This window comes from Manis javanica, chromosome 5, assembly GCF_040802235.1.
Source record: "Manis javanica isolate MJ-LG chromosome 5, MJ_LKY, whole genome shotgun sequence".
Lineage (NCBI taxonomy): Eukaryota > Metazoa > Chordata > Mammalia > Pholidota > Manidae > Manis > Manis javanica.
The window spans coordinates 102,514,905-102,532,633 of NC_133160.1; the positions used below are offsets into that span (position 1 = coordinate 102,514,905).

Here is a 17,729-nt window from a genome sequence, read left to right on the forward strand (position 1 = left end):
TACTGGATTAGTTGGAAAAGATAGCACAAGGAATCTGGCCACTCATTTATGCAGTCACTCAGCAGCTGTTAAGTGCTGACCACTAGCTAGATTCTGGGTTAGGCATTAGAAATGCAAACACAAATAGAATATAGCCAGTCCTATTTTGAGAGAACTTGCAATCTCATCTAGGTAAATAGACATGTGAATGAAGGTGTAGTGGGAAGCACAAAGAAAGAGTGGTTATTTTTACCTTAGAAGGGTCAGAAAAGATTTTACAGAGAAATTAAACCCCAGTCTTAGTTTTGAATAATAAACAGATGTTTTTCTTGATATCAATTAGGGAAAGGAGTAGTCAGTTCATTTTACATGTATTGAATGCCTAGTACATGCCAAGCACTGTGCCAGCCCTTATTAGTGCATAATTACTTAGCACACAGTCTTAACCTATCTCAGACTCTGGTGACGTTTATCAGCATAGTAAATCATTTCAGTACTCTGAGTTGAATGATAGTTACTGAAAGTTGCTATTGGAACTTTGAAGATGAGCACTACACACTATTGCAGGAGCATGAAGTTTAAAAAAAGAGAGGGAGAAAATCAGATTGGACATTGTAAGGCCTTTGTGCTGTGCTAGGGCTTTATCTTGTAGGGCAGTGGTTCTCAGGGTGTGAGGGAGTGGTGGCCCCTGGACAAGCAGCATAAGCACCCACTTGGGAACTTGTTAGAGTCTTGGACCTACCCCAGACCTACTGAATCAGAAACTCTGGGGATCAGGCCCATCAGTCTGTGTTTTATGCCTTCTACTAGCTTTTGATTTTTTAGAAGTTGTAATAAAATATATATAACATAAGAAGTGCCATTTTAACCATTTTTAAATGTGTAATTTATTGGCACTTACTGAAGATTTTAAGAACTGATGTAGAAAATGGAAAACTGTTGAATGAGACTTTTTATTAGATTACTCTGTTGACATGCTGAAAGCAGAAAGACTGATAAGACAGGATTCTGCAGTACTTGGGTAACTGAGGGCCTGACCTAAAGGCAGTGACAGTTGGAATAGGGAGGGAGAGAAAGGACACCTCAGGGAAGGAAGAGGTTATTTAGGTACGTGAGGAAGGGAGATCCTTTTGAACATGGTTTGAGGTGCCTTTGGGACATCAAGTGGAAATGTGGCTTCGAGATATAGATTAGTAAACATTATGATACATATGGAACTTAAAATCAAGAAATGAACTTCTGTGTGAGCATGAAGTATGTGAGAAGTAGGCTAAGGGTGAAACATGGAAAACATAGGAGAAAAGTGATTGGAGACAAAAGGAAACTTTTGATATTATGGAAATCAGGAGAGTAAGGAATTTTGCAAAAAAACAGGGTGGTCAGTATCAAATGTTGCCCTTGTGTTCAGTAAGAAATAAACTTAAGAGTTTATTGCATTTGTTATGATCTTAGCAAGAGCACTTTTACAGAGTGGGTGAAGATCTAAGCAATGCTGTAGGATGTTGGCAGAGGCAGCTGATGTACCCTAGTCTTAGAAGAAATTCAGTGAAGGGGTGAAAATTAGATTTCTTACAACATAATGACATTGAGTTCTATCCAAATAACTCATATTTTTTCTTGTTTATCAAAATTTTGATATTCTAAAGATTTGTTACACACTAAAAAAGCAAAAACCAGGAAGTTGTGATTTTGATCTGTTTTGTGGCTTTACCTTTAGGTGTGCTGTTTTGTGTAGGTGGTCGAGGTGGATCTGGTGACCCCTTTCGCAGTATTGAATGCTATTCCATCAACAAAAACAGTTGGTTTTTTGGACCAGAAATGAATAGTCGAAGGCGACATGTGGGTGTAATCTCGGTGGAAGGTGGGTTCACTATTTTCTTAAATCATATCCTGTAATGATAATACTCTTTTTAAATATTTGAACTTTGAAAATTTCTTTTGTTAATTGCTAAATTATAAGATATTTAAGTATATCAGTAAAATATTTGGGTTGTGATTATTATTTGCTTAATGCCCATAGATGTTCAGTGTACAATCTCTCCTACATAGGTGCTTAATAGAAGATGAGTATCGGGGAGAAGAGAGTTTAAGAGTAAAACTATTCTGGGTTATATTTGCAAATGAATCAAGATTAAGAAAAATGTTTATTGAACCCAAATATATATATCAATTTTTTTCTGTACCTAATTATTGAAATGAGATTTTTTGTACAGGTGACTGAAAATAATTAATTGCAGAACCATGGGTAAACTGTGAGGAGACTTGTAAAAAATCACTTTCTTTTTTCTGATTATAAAAATGTAAATTTTTTTTAGGAAAATGTGAAAACATTTTAATAAAAAATAAAAATCATCTGTAGCCCAAACACCCAGAAATAGTCACAGTTAACATTTTGGTATGTAATCTTTCTGGTAATTCTGTGTGTATTTTTATTCATTTAAATTTTTTAAAGTTTTGCCTCATTTATTTCATATTGTATTGAGTTTTATATTTTCTTTATTAAACATTCTTTAAAAGCATGATTAGTGATTTCATCTACTAAGTAATAAAAAGTTGGGAAGCCTTAAGGGAGGGATAATATTGATGCATTTAAATAACATTGTAGAACAGCATGTTCCAAGCATTTTATTAAATACAAGCTTATATTTTTTCATTTGGCTACTGAAATGAGATTGATCATATGTTGAACAGAAGAATAGTCAAAAATTAATTTTTCATGCTATTCTTATTAATATGTTGATTATATATAAATAACATTATTAACTTATTTGGAATCAAATGAAAATACTTATCTTTTGGCAGGCAAAGTGTATGCAGTGGGTGGACATGATGGAAATGAACATTTAGGTAGCATGGAGATGTTTGATCCTCTCACTAATAAATGGATGATGAAGGCATCAATGAACACGAAGAGGTAAATCAGCATGGAAACTTTTGACTTGGAGGAAAATAAAGCTTCCTATAATTGAAAGGGCTAATTTTTTATTTTTAAAATTTTTTAGAAACTTTAAATACCTTTTAAACACATCTTGTCAAAGTGGCCAATGTGATGCTTTATTATAACTTTTCATATTTTCTTGAGAAAAATGGATCCTACTTGACAATATGATGGTTGTATGACTGTCAGATTTCACTTAAACCTTAAGAACTGCTTTTTTTTTTCAACTAAGTTGTAAAAATAGTAGAGTTGCTGTGTGCCAGTAGTTTTCAACTGAAAATGATTTTGTTCCCTGTGTGGAACACTTGGTGATATCTGGAGACATTTTTGGTTGTCACAGTTTAGGGCAGGAAGGTTGTGAGAGTTGTTGCTGACATCTAGTTGGGAGAGGCCAAAGATTCTGGTAAAGATCCTCTAAGACCCAAGAAAGGCCTCCACGCAAATAACTCTCTGACTCCAAAGGTCAATAGTGCTGAGATAAATCCTGCTGTTTACCCTTCTAGCAGCTCCCAGAATGTTGACATTGTACACCACCACAGTACAGTTACTGAAACCAGGAAACTGACATTTATACAATACTCTTAATCTATAGACCTTATTCAACTTTTACCTATTTTACCACACATCTCTTACACTTCTAATTGGTTTTTCTTGTTTAAGTGTGTTGGCAGATAATCTAACCTAATCAGCTAATAATTGTATTGGATTATAATATTGTTAGATTATTATATTAATATATATTATTATATATAAATGTATTAATCTATGATGTGAATACTAGCAGATATAACAGGTGTTTTTTGTCTTGTTTCTTGATCTTAGTGGAAATGTCTCTGGAGTTTCCTTACCAGATAAGATACTGGCTTTAGGACTAAAGCATATGTATTTTATTTATTTATTAATTTATTTTATTTATTTGATTAAGGTATTGATATACACTCTTATGAAGGTTTCACATGAAAAAACAATGTGGTTACTACATTCACCCCTGTTATCGTGTCCCCCCATACCCCATTGTAGTCACTGCCCATCAGTGTAGTAAGATGCCATAGAGTCACTATTTGCCTTCTCTGTGCTACAGTGTCTTCCCCCTGATCCCCCCCACACCATGTGTGCCAATCATAATACCCCTTAATTCCCTTCTCCCTCCCTCCCCACCTGCTCTCCTCCACTCCTCCTCTTTGGTAACCGCCAGTCCCTTCTTGGAGTCTGTGAGTCCGCTGCTGTTTTGTTTCTTCACTTTTGCTTCATTGTTATACTCCACAAATGAGGGAAATGATCTGGTACTTGTCTTTCTCTGCCTGGCTTATTTCACTAGGCATAATATCCTCCAGCTCCATCCATGTTGCTGTAAATGGCAGAATTTGTTTCTTTCTTATGGCTGAATAGTATTCCATTGTGTATATGTACCCCATTTTCTTTATCCATTCATCTACTGATGGACACTTAGGTTGCTCCCATATCTTAGCTATTGTAAATAGTGCTGCAATAAACATAGGGATGCATATGTCTTTTTTGAATCTGAGAAATTATATTTTTTGGGTAAATTCCTAGGAGTGGAATTCCCGGGTCAAATGGTATTTCTATTTTTAGTTTTTTGAGGAACCTCCATATTGCTTTCCACAATGGTTGAATTAGCTTACATTCCCACCAACAGTGTAGGAGGGTTCCCCTTTCTCCACATCCTCACCAGCATTTGTTGTTCTTACTCTTTTTGATACTGGCCATCCTAACTGGTGTACTGGTGTGAGATGATATCTCATTGTGGTTTTTATTTGCATTTCCCTGATAATTAGTGATGTGGAGCATCTTTTCATGTGTCTGTTGGCCATCTGAATGTATTCTTTGGAGAATTGTCTCTTCACATCCTCTGCCCATTTTTTAATCAGATTATTTGCTTTTTGGTTGTTGAGGTGTGTGAGTTCTTTACATATTTTGGATGTTAACCCCTTGTTGGATATGTCATTTACAAATATATTCTCCCATACTGTAGGATGCCTTTTTGTTCTGTTGATGGTATCCTTTGCTGTACAGAAGCTTTTAAGTTTGATGTAGTCCCTTGTGTTCGTTTTTGCTTTTGTTTCCCCTGCTCACGGAGATGCATTCTGAAGAAGTTGCTCATGTTTATATTCAGGAGATTTGTGCCTATGTCATCTTCTAAGAGTTTTATGGTTTCATGACTTACATTCAGGTCTTTGATCCATTTTGAATTTACTTTTGTGTATGGGGTTAGACAGTGATCCAGTTTCCTCCTCTTGCATGTAGCTGTCCAGTTTTGCCAGCACCATCTGTTGAAGAGACTGTCATTTCCTCATTATATGTTCATGGCTCCTTTGTCGTATATTAATTGACCATATATACTTGGGTTTATATCAGGGCTCTCTAGTCTGTTCCATTGGTCTATGTGTGTGTTCTTGTGCCAGTACCAATTGTCTTGATTACTGTGGCTTTGTAGTAGAGCTTGAAGTTGGGGAACATAATCCCCCCAGCTTTATTCTTCCTTCTTAGGATTGCTTTGGCTATTCGGGGTCTTTGGTGGTTCCATATGAATTTTAGAATTATTTTCTCTAGTCTGTTGATCAGAAGTTGAATAGGTTTGACTGGGGTTTGCACTCTGGTCTCACAAGGCCAAAATCAAGGTGTAGGCTGGGCTAGTCTCTTACCTTGAGGCTCTGGGGAAGAATCTGTTTCCAAGGTCATTTAGGTTATTGATAGAATTGATTTGGGATTGTTCTTTCTTGAGATAAGCCTGTATTGCTATATACTTTCCTCTTAGAATTGCCTTCACTGTTTCTCACAGAAGTTGGGGTGTTGAGTTGTTGTTTTCATTCATCTCTATTTATTGCTTGATCTCTTTTTTATTTGGTCATTGATCCATTGATTATTTATGACCATGGGCCTCCATGCATTTGTGGGCTTTTTTGTTTTCTTTGCATAATTCACTTCTGGTTTCATATCTTTGTGGTCTGAGAAGCTGATTGATAAAATTTCAATCTTTCTGAATTTACTGAGGCTCTTTTTCATGCTCAGTATATTTTATTTTTATTTTTTATTAAGGAATTATTGATATACACTCTTATGAAGGTTTCACGTGAAAAACAATGTAGTTACTACATTTACCCATATTATCAAGTCCCCCTCATACCCCATTGCAGTCACTGTCCATCACTGTAGTAAGATGCCACAGCATCACTACTTGTCTTCTCTGTGCTACACTGTCTTCCCCATGATCCCCCCTACACCATGTGTATTAATCATAATACCCCTCAATCCCCTTCTCCCTCCCTCCCCATCTACCCTCCCCCCCCCCCACTCTTTTGTAACTACTAGTCCCTTCTTGGCGTTTGTGAGTCTGCTGTTGTTTTGTTCCTTCAGTTTTGCTTCATTATACTCCACAAATGCACACTCAATATTTTTATAACCATAGTATTTTGTAAGTCATTGCTTTTTTCTCAAAAGAGATTAAGGAGACTGAAAATGAATGACATTACCCTTAAGAATTCTTTCCTAGGATACTCTTTGGTAGACTTAGAGTTAGAATCTGAGTAAAGCAGCTGCTCTCTCCATAATAACAATAGCTAATACATAGCATTAAATACGCGCTAGTCACTGTTCTAAATGCTTTGCCTGTGTTAACTCATTAATATATCAGCTATATGTACTCCTTTCTCAAATGAGTTACAGATGAAGAAGCAAGGTAGTAGGTTTATAAAATACACTTTATTCAGAGTACATACCAAGTCAGTGACATAATAGTTTTAAAATAGTTCAACTTTTGATTGCTTGGAATGTTTTTTAAGGTACTGATAGACATTTTTTTATTGTCACCATTATAGTGAGTTAATTAGCTAAGTCTCCTTTTCATAAAGAGAAATAAATGCTGTTCAGAAGTAAAGCAATGTAATATAAAGCTTGTAATATAAAAGTTTATGTTCCTTTGTGTGGTAAAATGAAACCCTGCATCAAAATGTGCTCTGCAATTATGTGACTTTAGAAATGAGATTGACTTCTGACCTCTGTAGCAAACCATCTCTGTCAATTCATTAATCTCTCAGTTATGGAATGTGTATTCTACTAATTGAACTTTTAGACTCCATTAATAGTATTTTATTGGGTTTTATTTTATTTCATTTGAGTTTAGAGTAACCTCTGTTTGGAATGTGGAGGGGAGGAAGAAATACTAGGCACATTTACTTCTGCAGTGAAGTAACACCTTTATGTTTTAGAGAGTACACACTCAAAATTTTTATGATTGCAGTATTTTGTAAGTCATTGCTTTATTTTCAAAGAAATTAGGCTGTGCATTATAAAACTCCAGAGGCCACTGATCCATCATGTGAAGTTGCAGTTTGGCAAACCTGTAGCCCTCTATTCAGAAGCTTTGATAAATATAAAAATAATGGGATCAAGACCACATTAAAGTTTAATATGATGAATGACTTAGTCTGGCACAATTGTTTTGCAACCTTTTTTCTGGAAACAGACCTAAATGTTAAAGTGTGTTCTGTTGTCTTTGTAGGCGAGGAATTGCCTTGGCCTCCTTAGGAGGCCCAATTTATGCAATTGGAGGGTTAGATGACAACACTTGCTTCAATGATGTGGAGAGATACGACATAGAATCTGATCAGTGGAGTACAGTGGCACCAATGAATACTCCCCGTGGAGGAGTTGGCTCTGTGGCCCTAGCGGTAAGTTTATGTGGCACCTTGTTCATTGGATTGCATTACATCATATCCCTAACCAAATAAAGTCTGGTATATTCATATCACTAATATGCAGTTAATGACTGGTTTGTTGTACATTCTGGTCTATTATTAGAACAGCATAAAAATCAATTCAAATTATAATGCCATGTTTTTATTTTTTCTTTATCTAGAACCATGTTTATGCAGTAGGTGGCAATGATGGAGTAGCTTCTTTATCTAGTGTGGAGAGGTATGATCCACATCTGGATAAGTGGATAGAAGTCAAAGAAATGGGTCAACGAAGAGCAGGCAATGGAATTAGTGAGCTCCATGGTTGCTTATATGTTGTTGGTGAGTGGATAGTATTTCTCTAATTTATTACAGGATATACAATGACATTGTAATAAAACAGCACAATTATACAAATTATATTGCATTTAGGCTCAACTGGAATGAGTCCTAAAATTTGCTTTGAATTCTTAAGGTTCATATTCATGCTTTTTTTGTTTACCTCTTCATCTTTCATGTTTAAAACTTCTACCTCCATAATTTTACTAGTAGCAGCAAGTTTACCAGGAGGCCCAATTTATGCAGTTGGGTATATATAAGGGGATCACATTTAAATAAGATATGTATATTTTAAATATAAGCACACAATTTGAATGTGTTTTGGTACAATAAAATAAATCTTTAAAGATCTAAGACATGTTTTTTCATCTTTATTTCAAGGGAAATGTTAACTATGTTAAACAAATGTGTATATATTTCATAGGCATAATGGCCATTGGCATCTGTATATTGCTTTTGACTTAATGAATTGCAGACTTGGAAGGAACCACAGGGTAATGCTTTCTGAAAACTTTAATATTCATATGAATAATCTGGAAACATTGTTAAACTTCAAGGGAGGGACCTAGATTTTGTATTTCTATGGCTTCCAGGTGATAATGGATGCTACTACGTGTCCTCTCAACACACTTCCAGTAGTAAAGCTTTAAAGGACTATGAAATGGAAATAATAATGCTTATTTTTTAGAATTGTTTTAAGATTAGAGATAATATACATTAAGAATCTCAAACTTAATCTAGTACTTTGTAGTTACCCCAAAGATAGGTCACTATATTGTGATTAGTAATCCTTTACTTTACAGAGGAGGAAATAAGTTCAGAGAGGTGGGCACTAGCATGTCACACTTACGTTGATGTAAGTTGTCTGGTGTTATATAACTTAGTTCTTGATAAGAGAGTGGGATTAAATGTTGCCTTGTTAGCATTTAAATATTTGCAAGAAATAGAAGCAGTGCTGAATCCTCCACTGCTTGTGTGTATTAAAGAAGAAACTAACATCATTTACCTTTAGATCTTGCCTGATTTTCACAGCTCTGTGAGGTAGAGACTCACAGTGAATAATATACTAATTGCCACATGCCTACAAGTGATACAGCTGGAATTTGTACTTGGGTCTGTGAGAACCAAAGGTCTTACATCACTGCCACCTCTTGCAGCTACCTACATAGCATAGGAATTGACATGTGTTATATGTGAACAGGAGTATCATTGTTGCTGTTCCTTGTTAAATCCTCTAGGCCCTTATAGTTAGAACAGATGGTGAAAACAAAATGGACTTTTGTTGAACATTTAAAAAAAAACATCTCTAGGTCATTCAAGTCCTACTTTAAGAAGATACAACTGATTTGAGTAAGAGAACTTTGAAGGTAACTATATGTAGCTAATTGCATCCTGCCTTTTCTATTCCTCTGCTTTAAATTCTTTATTATAAATGTATAGGGAAATGATAGGAAGCCAGTAAGAAAGAAGGCTATGAAAAATATAACTGTTAAAAAATTAATCTTCTACATTAGCATGAGCAGTAATTCAAACTAAACCCTTTATAATAGTGAGAAAATGTTTTTTATCTTTGTTGTAGTGGAAATGACACTATTGTATACATTTCTCAAAATTCATAGATTATGCACATGAAATTGGTGAATTTTATCTCAGTTAAGTTGACTTAATAAATTTAAACCTATTGGAGAAGTTGACTGTCAGTTTTTTTTCTTACTGATCTTGTTTCTAAAATGATGGTAGTATCAGCACTTTCTGTCCTCAGGAAACTTGGCTTAGTCATGAAAGAAAGCTATGAAGCCTAAGAAGAGACACATTTATTTTTAAAGGAAAGAGCTCTGTTAAAATAACTGTCTATATATTTTAACCCTCAGGAATGTACAGTGTTAGAATGATCTGTAAAGAAGACTGTCATCATCTAGAATATGTAACATGAAGATGCAGTTTTAGCAAAAAATTGGTGGGAATTCATAGTCTACCATCTCTGTAATGGGCAGTTACCATATTAAGGGAAACAAAACTTTACCATATATAAATGAGTCAAATGCTTTAGTGTAGTTTATTCATTTCTCAAGCCCTCCTACTGTTTAAAGTATGCAGTCTACACAGAGAAGGAGTCTCAGTGTGATCTCGCTTACCCCTAGAAGGCTAATGACAAATTAAGAATGTTTGTGTGAGTGTTTTTGTTTTCTGTTTTCTCTTAAATTAGCTTCTTAAATATGAGACTCCAGTTTTTTCCACTTTTAGGTTTTTAATCCCAGTATTGAGGTAAAATACTCAAATTATCTTGAATCATAGGAAATGTATAATAGGAGTTGGTAGTGGTAATAAATAAGTTATTAGGGCCAATTTTTTTCCTGATTTTATCTTTTTTCTAAAATGTGTTTAAAAGATTGAGTTGTAGCTTTTGAATTGAGATTTAATACATGATTTCTGTGAAATATAATGCGACTTTAAAAATCTTTCTTAATATAGGTGGTTTTGATGATAATTCTCCTCTGAATTCAGTTGAGCGGTATGACCCTCGAAGCAACAAATGGGATTATGTGGCAGCACTAACCACTCCCCGGGGTGGAGTGGGGATCGCAACTGTCATGGGCAAGATCTTTGCAGTTGGTGGTCATAACGGCAATGCATATTTAAATACAGTAGAAGCATTTGATCCAGTGCTGAATAGGTAATTTTCATGTTTTCTCTATGCTTTAACGGGATTTTCCAGTAACGGGTTACTCCAGAGGGCTAATGCTAAAATGCTGCTAGATGCAGTTGTTAATAACAAACATTAGGATATCTTTATCCATCAGGAAGCTTGCTGTTTTCCTGTGATGGGAAGTTTTGGTCTTTGGTTGGTACTTTGAGTAAAGTAAGCCATGCCTGTATTAAGGTAACATACTTCCTTACCTCTCTTTCCAGGTGGGAGCTTGTTGGATCTGTGTCTCACTGCAGAGCTGGAGCAGGAGTAGCTGTATGTGCCTGTTTAACTAGCCAAATTCGAGATGTAGGTCATGGATCCAGTAATGTGGTTGACTGTATGTGACCTGAGTTCCCGCCAACCACCAATAATTTAGTTGTATGTGATGGGCAAGAAAGACAAACAGAATTTCCTAAGATCACTTACGAAAAGTTTTAACTACTACTAGAGTCTTAAATATAAACTGTTGTATCGTGACTAAGTGCAACACTGGAATGATAGCTAAAAAATTATTAGTAATAAAGTTAATTGATACTTCCTACTTCAGCAAATAATGGACTAGGGAAGGAAAACCGTCTGACCTGAAACCATACCTCCTCCAAAAAATGTTTAAGGTAGTGCCAAAACCATGAAATCCCCCTTTTAAAAAAATTTGGATGAATCAAAATGTAAAATGGAGTTCTTTGCTGAGCTTTTACCTTTTTTTTGCCTAAAGGTGTTAACCCTGGGCGGTAGGTTTTTTCTAGAGATTAGAATCCATTCATCAACAGTGGTATCAGGACACATGAGAGAGCTGCTCCTTTTGAATATGGTTTCTACTTGGTGCTGATGAATTTATGCCTTGCTTTTTTATCTAGGGGTTGATTTTTCAATTTCTTGGATATTTACGGAAGTAGAAAAATGTTTTATCTTTCTGAGAGCCACTTGGCTGCATTTCTGGAAGCTTATAGGAGTGCTGGAAGCAGCCCTTAATGTCAGTTTGAATTGTTAGGATGCCAAAAGATCTAGCTGAACTAATTTCATCTGAATAAATCTATACCTTTATTCTTTCATCTCATGTAAAAAAGGATTTGTTTCATAATAAGCAAAAACTGAACCAGAGGAAATATTAGAAGAGAAGGCTTTAGAACTGATGTTATTCTAGTGCCCAGTTGAGTGCCCTTGAGGAGCGACGGTGATTACATAACTTCCTATTGAGAGGAGTCTGAAAAGATGTTTCTCTTCTTTAATTATTTGATTTGAACCCAAGATCTATTATCTTTTTATTTTGCTGTTTGCCACCATCCTGGTTTTTCTAACTGTACTGAATATGGGTTTATTTATTATCAGAAAATGAATCCATTTACAAAAATCCTTTATATAGTTTACTGATTAGTTCAAGCCCATCGTTACCAGTAAAAGATACTGTTGGTAAAAAAAGACACCAAGAAGATTGAAATGACTGTTTTTCCTCTTATAGTTAGTGCTCTCCAGTATGTTCATTGACTTTAACTGAAACTATTTCTACACGTTCATTTGGAGCCATGATAATGATACATCTACTGATTTCACAGTTCTTCATGGTTTTAACCAGCATTATAAAATGGCCAATTCATTATATGTAAATATTTTTATAAACATTTATGAAGCGTATTAAAATACTCTGTTTTGTATTTGGAATGCAGTTTGGTACTTCTCTTGTAGGCCTTCCTAATTGTTCCTTTAATCATGCTTTAGAATTTAGTGCTTCCTGCTGGTCAGTCATCTGGTTCACGCTGCCCCCTGCCACCCAGCCCGGAAGTCCATTGCCTAAACCTCTGATGGTCCTCATTCAAGTTAACCTGGCTTGTCAGTACAGTAGGGCAAAAGCCACATTACAGATGCTGGTGTCTATTGGTATAGCAGACCAAAAGAAGAGGAAAAAATTGTGTAAGGGGGTCCAGGCCATCAGATAACGGTCTTTCATGAAGCAGACTTAAAAGTATCTGAATTATACTGTTTGTTACTGTCAGCTTATGGGCAAATTTGTAAGTCACTGCTGAACCTGAATCAGTGTTCTCTGGTATAACTTTATATTTCAGTCAATCCCCAAAGCATTTAACTCTGCAGCATCCACTGGACTGACTGTAAACAATGGGCTTCATATGGAAAAAAGTCTCAGAACCTGGCACCAACTGTTTATTTCTCATGGCTAATGGAGTTCTTGTATTATAATGCTTGTCTGGCTATGACTGCCAGTATGTTTGTTGTATTTATTTTTGTCAGGGAGGGGATGTGATCTCGGGTCTAAGATTACTTAAATGTTATTTCTTTAACTTATTACTGCCTTTGTAGAGAGTTAAGGAATATCAAGATATTTCCATTTCTGTTTTTTACTATATGGTAGTCATCTAACATACTAAGTTGGTACCCTGCTTACCTGTAAAATAGAACTAACTACTCAAAAGGGAAGTAAAGTGAGGTAAAGGGAACACTTGGCTGTTATATTTTGTATGGATAGTCAGTAGCATAGCCTTGAAGGACCTGGCAGTGGTATGAAAAGATAAATAGTGGAATCAGTATGCACAGTCTCTATTAAAAACACATTCTTTGAGATATGAAATGGGAATCAGGCAATTGAAAGATGACAGATATTCATAGGAATAAAGATGAAATGATCAAAGATGGTTGCTTACTTAATTGTGAGGCCTGTCACTTTACTCTCAGATGTTAATAGGAATACCAAAAAGTGATACAACATAGAGCTAAATGTTGAAATTGTAAATGGAAGAAAGAAAATGTGAGAATTTGCTTAGTATTTCTTCAAGAAATATTTCTAGGTGCTTTTGTATCATTAAAGCCACTACTTTCCTGTACTGTACTACCACTTTAAAAACAAATTGCTTAATATTGTTTTTGACAAATTTCACTGTATTCTGTGTAACTAATTGATTATTTTAAATGTTTGAATAAACTTTGTATATACCCTGTAAGGGGTATTGTTTATTCTCTTAATTCCCAAATGAATTTTAAACGTATAATATTAAACATGCCCTGATAAGAGATAAGCTGTTCTTGAAAATGGTAAACTTGAGAATTTTGTTTCCTTTTCCACTGTTCCACTTAATCAGCTATATACTCTGCTTTCACAAGACAGTAGAAATACATTTAAAGAAAGATCATTTATTTTTCATAGTCTCTTGGCATTATAAAAATATTTCTGGTCCTTATTTCTTTTTTGGGTATGGAGGAAGGGGTCATTTCTTTCCTTTTTTATTGAGATATAATCGACATATAACATTTTCAGTGTGCATGATTTGATAGTATGTATATATTATAAAATGATCACAATAAGTCTGCTTAACACCCATGCCACACAGTTACAGATCTTTTTCTTGTGATGAGAACTTTTCAGCTTTCAGCAACTTTCAAATAAACAGTTATCATTAAATATAATCACTGTGCTATATATTGCATTCCAGGACATTTTATAAATAAGTTTTTACCTTTAAACCACCATCACCCATTTTGCGCACACCCACTTAGTCACTATATTCTTTACGCAATATTTGATACATACATAAAGGTATATGCAACATGGAAGTTTATTAAACTCATAAAACACATATATATACCCACTCCCTAATTAAGAACTTGGTAGTATTGATTCTACTACCATTGTGTTCCTTGTGAATTCCAATAGGCAGCATAACCCTCTCCAGAGGTAACTACTATCTGGATCAATCATTCCTTTGTGTTTTTTCCTTTGGATTTTATGTATATATATCCCACATTGTTTTCTTTTGTTGGTGAGCTTCTTATATAGTAGTATCGTACTGTATGTAGTCTTACATAATTTAGTCTTCTCATTCAACAGATTCATTTTCAGAATTTATGGTGGGTATAGTTTTTAATTTTACAGTGCTAAAATGAACATTCATGTAGTTTCTCGGTATACATGTGAGAGTTTCTTTAGAGCATGTATCTAGAAGCAGAGTTGGTTGTATGTGCCTTAACAGCTTTTTAAGTTTTATAAAATCATAATGGAGTTACTTTCCAAGAATGGTTATGCCAGCTTACAGTATGGTTTATCATTTACTTGACTTTTTTTTTTTTCATAGTGAATTTTTTTTTCTTTTTATTGGTACTTGATATTTTAAGACCTAATCCTTGCCAATGTGGTTGTAAAATGGCACTTTATTGTGGCTTAAGTTTGCATTTTTTCTGATTGTTAATGAGCTGAACATGTTTCCATGAGTATTAGTCTTACTGTTCTGTGAAACACTTTTTGATGTCATGTCCATTTTTCTATTTCTTACTAGAGTTCTTAATAGAATACTAATATTTTTTTTTATTGCACATATCTTCTCCCAGTTTCTGGCTTATCTTTTCACTATTTTTCTTGGTGAACTTCATTTTAACATATTTAAATGTTCTTTTTGTGTTTTAAGATCATTTCTTAACAGTCTTTTGTAAAAGTCAGAAAGTCTCTAAGTATTTAGTCCACCTGGAATTTGTGTATGTGTGAATGAAGTAATTTCATTGTTGTACTATGTGAATAACCAATTTTCTTCATATTGTTTATTGACTAACTCATCCTTTTCTCAGGGACTTTACATGGCCAATTTTCATGTAAGTAACCATCTATTTTGGAACTTTCTGTTCTATTCCCTTGGTCTGTCTAATCAAGGTTAAGTGGCACATTGTTTTAATCACTATAACTTGATTAAAGGTCTTAATACCTTATAGAGCAAGTCTCCACTCCTTATTTTGGAGTGTTCTTCAGTTTTTGCTCTTTCATTAAATATTAGAATCCATCTGTCAAATTCGTTGGAGGAAAAAAGCTCCAGGTTTTCTTCTTTTTTTTTTATTCCATTATATTGACTCTTCCTAGATTTGCTGTTCTTTATCAGGACAAGGAAATTTCCTTTTATTTCCAGTTTGCTAAGCTTTTATTAGGGGGGTTGAATTTTATGGAATTTTTTCATTTCATAAACCTGGTAATATAAATTACATTTAAATATTTTTAAAATATTGAGCTATCTTTATTCTTGGGATAAACTCAACTTGATCATTAATACTCATTTTTAAAAATATTCTTCTGAACTTGAAAAAAATATATATATACTTCTGAACTTTAATCGCTTATGTTTTTTTTTGGTATCATTAATCTACAGTTACATGAAGAACATTATATTTACTAGGCTCCCCCCTTCACCAAGTCCCCCCCACAAACCCCATTACAGTCACTGTCCATCAGCTTAGTAAGATGCTGCAGAATCACTACTTGTCTTCTCTGTGTTGCACAGCCCTCCCCGTGCCCCCCCGCACACTATACATGCTAATCGTAATGCCCCCTTTCTTTTTCCCTGCCCTTATCCCTCCCTTCCCACCTATCCTCCCCAGTCCATTTCCCTTTGGTAACTGTTAGTCCATTCTTGGGTTCTGTGATTCTGCTGCTGTTTTGTTCCTTCAGTTTTTCTTTGTTCTTATACTCCACATATGAGTGAAATCATTTGGTACTTGTCTTTCTCCACCTGGCTTATTTCCCTGAGCATAATACCCTCTACCTCCATCCATGTTGTTGCAAATGGTAGGATTTCTTTTCTTCTTATGGCTGAATAATATTCCATTGTGTATATGTACCACATCTGTTTATCCATTCATCTACTGATGGACACTTACGTTGCTTCCATTTCTTGGCTGTTGTAAATAGTGCTGCAATAAACATAGGGGTGCATCTTTATTTTTCAAACTGGGCTGCTGTATTCTTAGGGTAAATTCCTAGAAGTGGAATTCCTGGGTCAAATGATATTTCTATTTTGAGTTTTTTGAGGAACCTCCATATTGCTTTCCACAATGGTTGAACTAATTTACATTCCCACCAGCAGTGTAGGAGGGTTCCCTTTTCTCTACAACCTCGCCAACATTTGTTGTTGTTTGTCTTTTGGATGGTAGCAGTCCTTATTGGTGTGAGGTGATATCTCGTTGTGGTTTTAATTTGCATTTCTCTGATGACTAGCGATGTGGAGCATCTTTTCATGTGTCTGTTCGCCATCTGAATTTCTTCTTTAGAGAACTGTCTGTTCAGCTCCTCTGTCCATTTTTTAATTGGATTATTTGCTTTTTGTTTGTTGAGGTGCATGAGCTCTTTACATATTTTGGATGTCAACCCTTTATCGGATCTGTCATTTATGAATATATTCTCCCATACTGTAAGATGCCTTTTTGTTCTATTGATGGTGTCCTTTGCTGTACAGAAGCTTTTCAGCTTGATATAGTCCCACTTGTTCATTTTTGCTTTTGTTTCCCTTGCCCGGGGAGATGTGTTCATGAAGAAGTCGCTCGTGTTTATGTCCAAGAGATTTTTGCCTATGTTTTTTTCTAAGAGTTTCATGGTTTTATGACTTACATTCAGGTCTTTGATCCATTTCAAATTTACTTTTGTGTATGGGGTTAGACAATGATCCAGTTTCATTCTCTTACATGTAGCTGTCCAGTTTTGCCAGCACCACCTGTTGAAGAGGTTGTCATTTCCCCATTGTATGTCCGTGGCTCCTTTATCATATATTAATTGACCATATATGTTTGGTTTTATGACTGGGGTCTCTATTCTGTTCCACTGGTCTGTGGGTCTGTTCTTGTGCCAGTACCAAATTGTCTTGATTACTGCGGCTTTGTAGTAGAGCTTGAAGTTGGGGAGTGAGAACCACCACCCCCTGCCACTTTATTCTTCCTTCTCAGGATTGCTTTGGCTATTCGGGGTCTTTGGTGTTTCCATATGAATTTTTGAACTATTTGTTTCAATTTGTTGAAGAATGCTGTTGGTAATTTGATAGGGATTGCATTGAATCTGTAGATTGCTTTGGGCAGGATGGCCATTTTGACTATATTAATTCTTCCTAGCCAAGAGCATGGGATGAGTTTCCATTTGTTAGTGTCTTCTTTAATTTCTCTTAAGAGTGTCCTGTAGTTTTCAGGGCATAGGTCTTTCACTTCCTTGGTTAGGTTTATTCCTAGGTATTTCCTTCTTTTTGATGCCATTGTGAATGGAATTGTTTTCCTGATTTCTGTTTCTATTAGTTCATTGTTAGTGTATAGGAAAGCCACAGATTTCTGTGTATTAATTTTG

At 35.2% G+C, this 17,729-nt stretch overlaps 1 protein-coding gene across 7 annotated transcripts in view; it reads left to right on the forward strand.

Moving 5' to 3' along the window:
* Positions 1 to 13,590, forward strand: part of KLHL8 (kelch like family member 8) — a 67,033-nt gene extending 53,443 nt beyond the window's left edge. For 6 of the 7 annotated variants that reach the window (XM_037021159.2, XM_073237327.1, XM_073237328.1 and 3 more), the window contains 6 exons: positions 1,697 to 1,840; positions 2,782 to 2,893; positions 7,437 to 7,605; positions 7,794 to 7,953; positions 10,423 to 10,624; positions 10,861 to 13,590. In XM_037021159.2, the coding sequence (XP_036877054.1) occupies positions 1,697 to 1,840; positions 2,782 to 2,893; positions 7,437 to 7,605; positions 7,794 to 7,953; positions 10,423 to 10,624; positions 10,861 to 10,984 (911 nt within the window). In that variant the 3' untranslated portion in view covers positions 10,985 to 13,590. The remainder of the gene's footprint in view (positions 1 to 1,696; positions 1,841 to 2,781; positions 2,894 to 7,436; positions 7,606 to 7,793; positions 7,954 to 10,422; positions 10,625 to 10,860) is intronic. The other variant, XM_037021157.2, reaches the window with a different exon arrangement.
* The last annotated feature ends 4,139 nt before the right edge of the window (positions 13,591 to 17,729 follow it).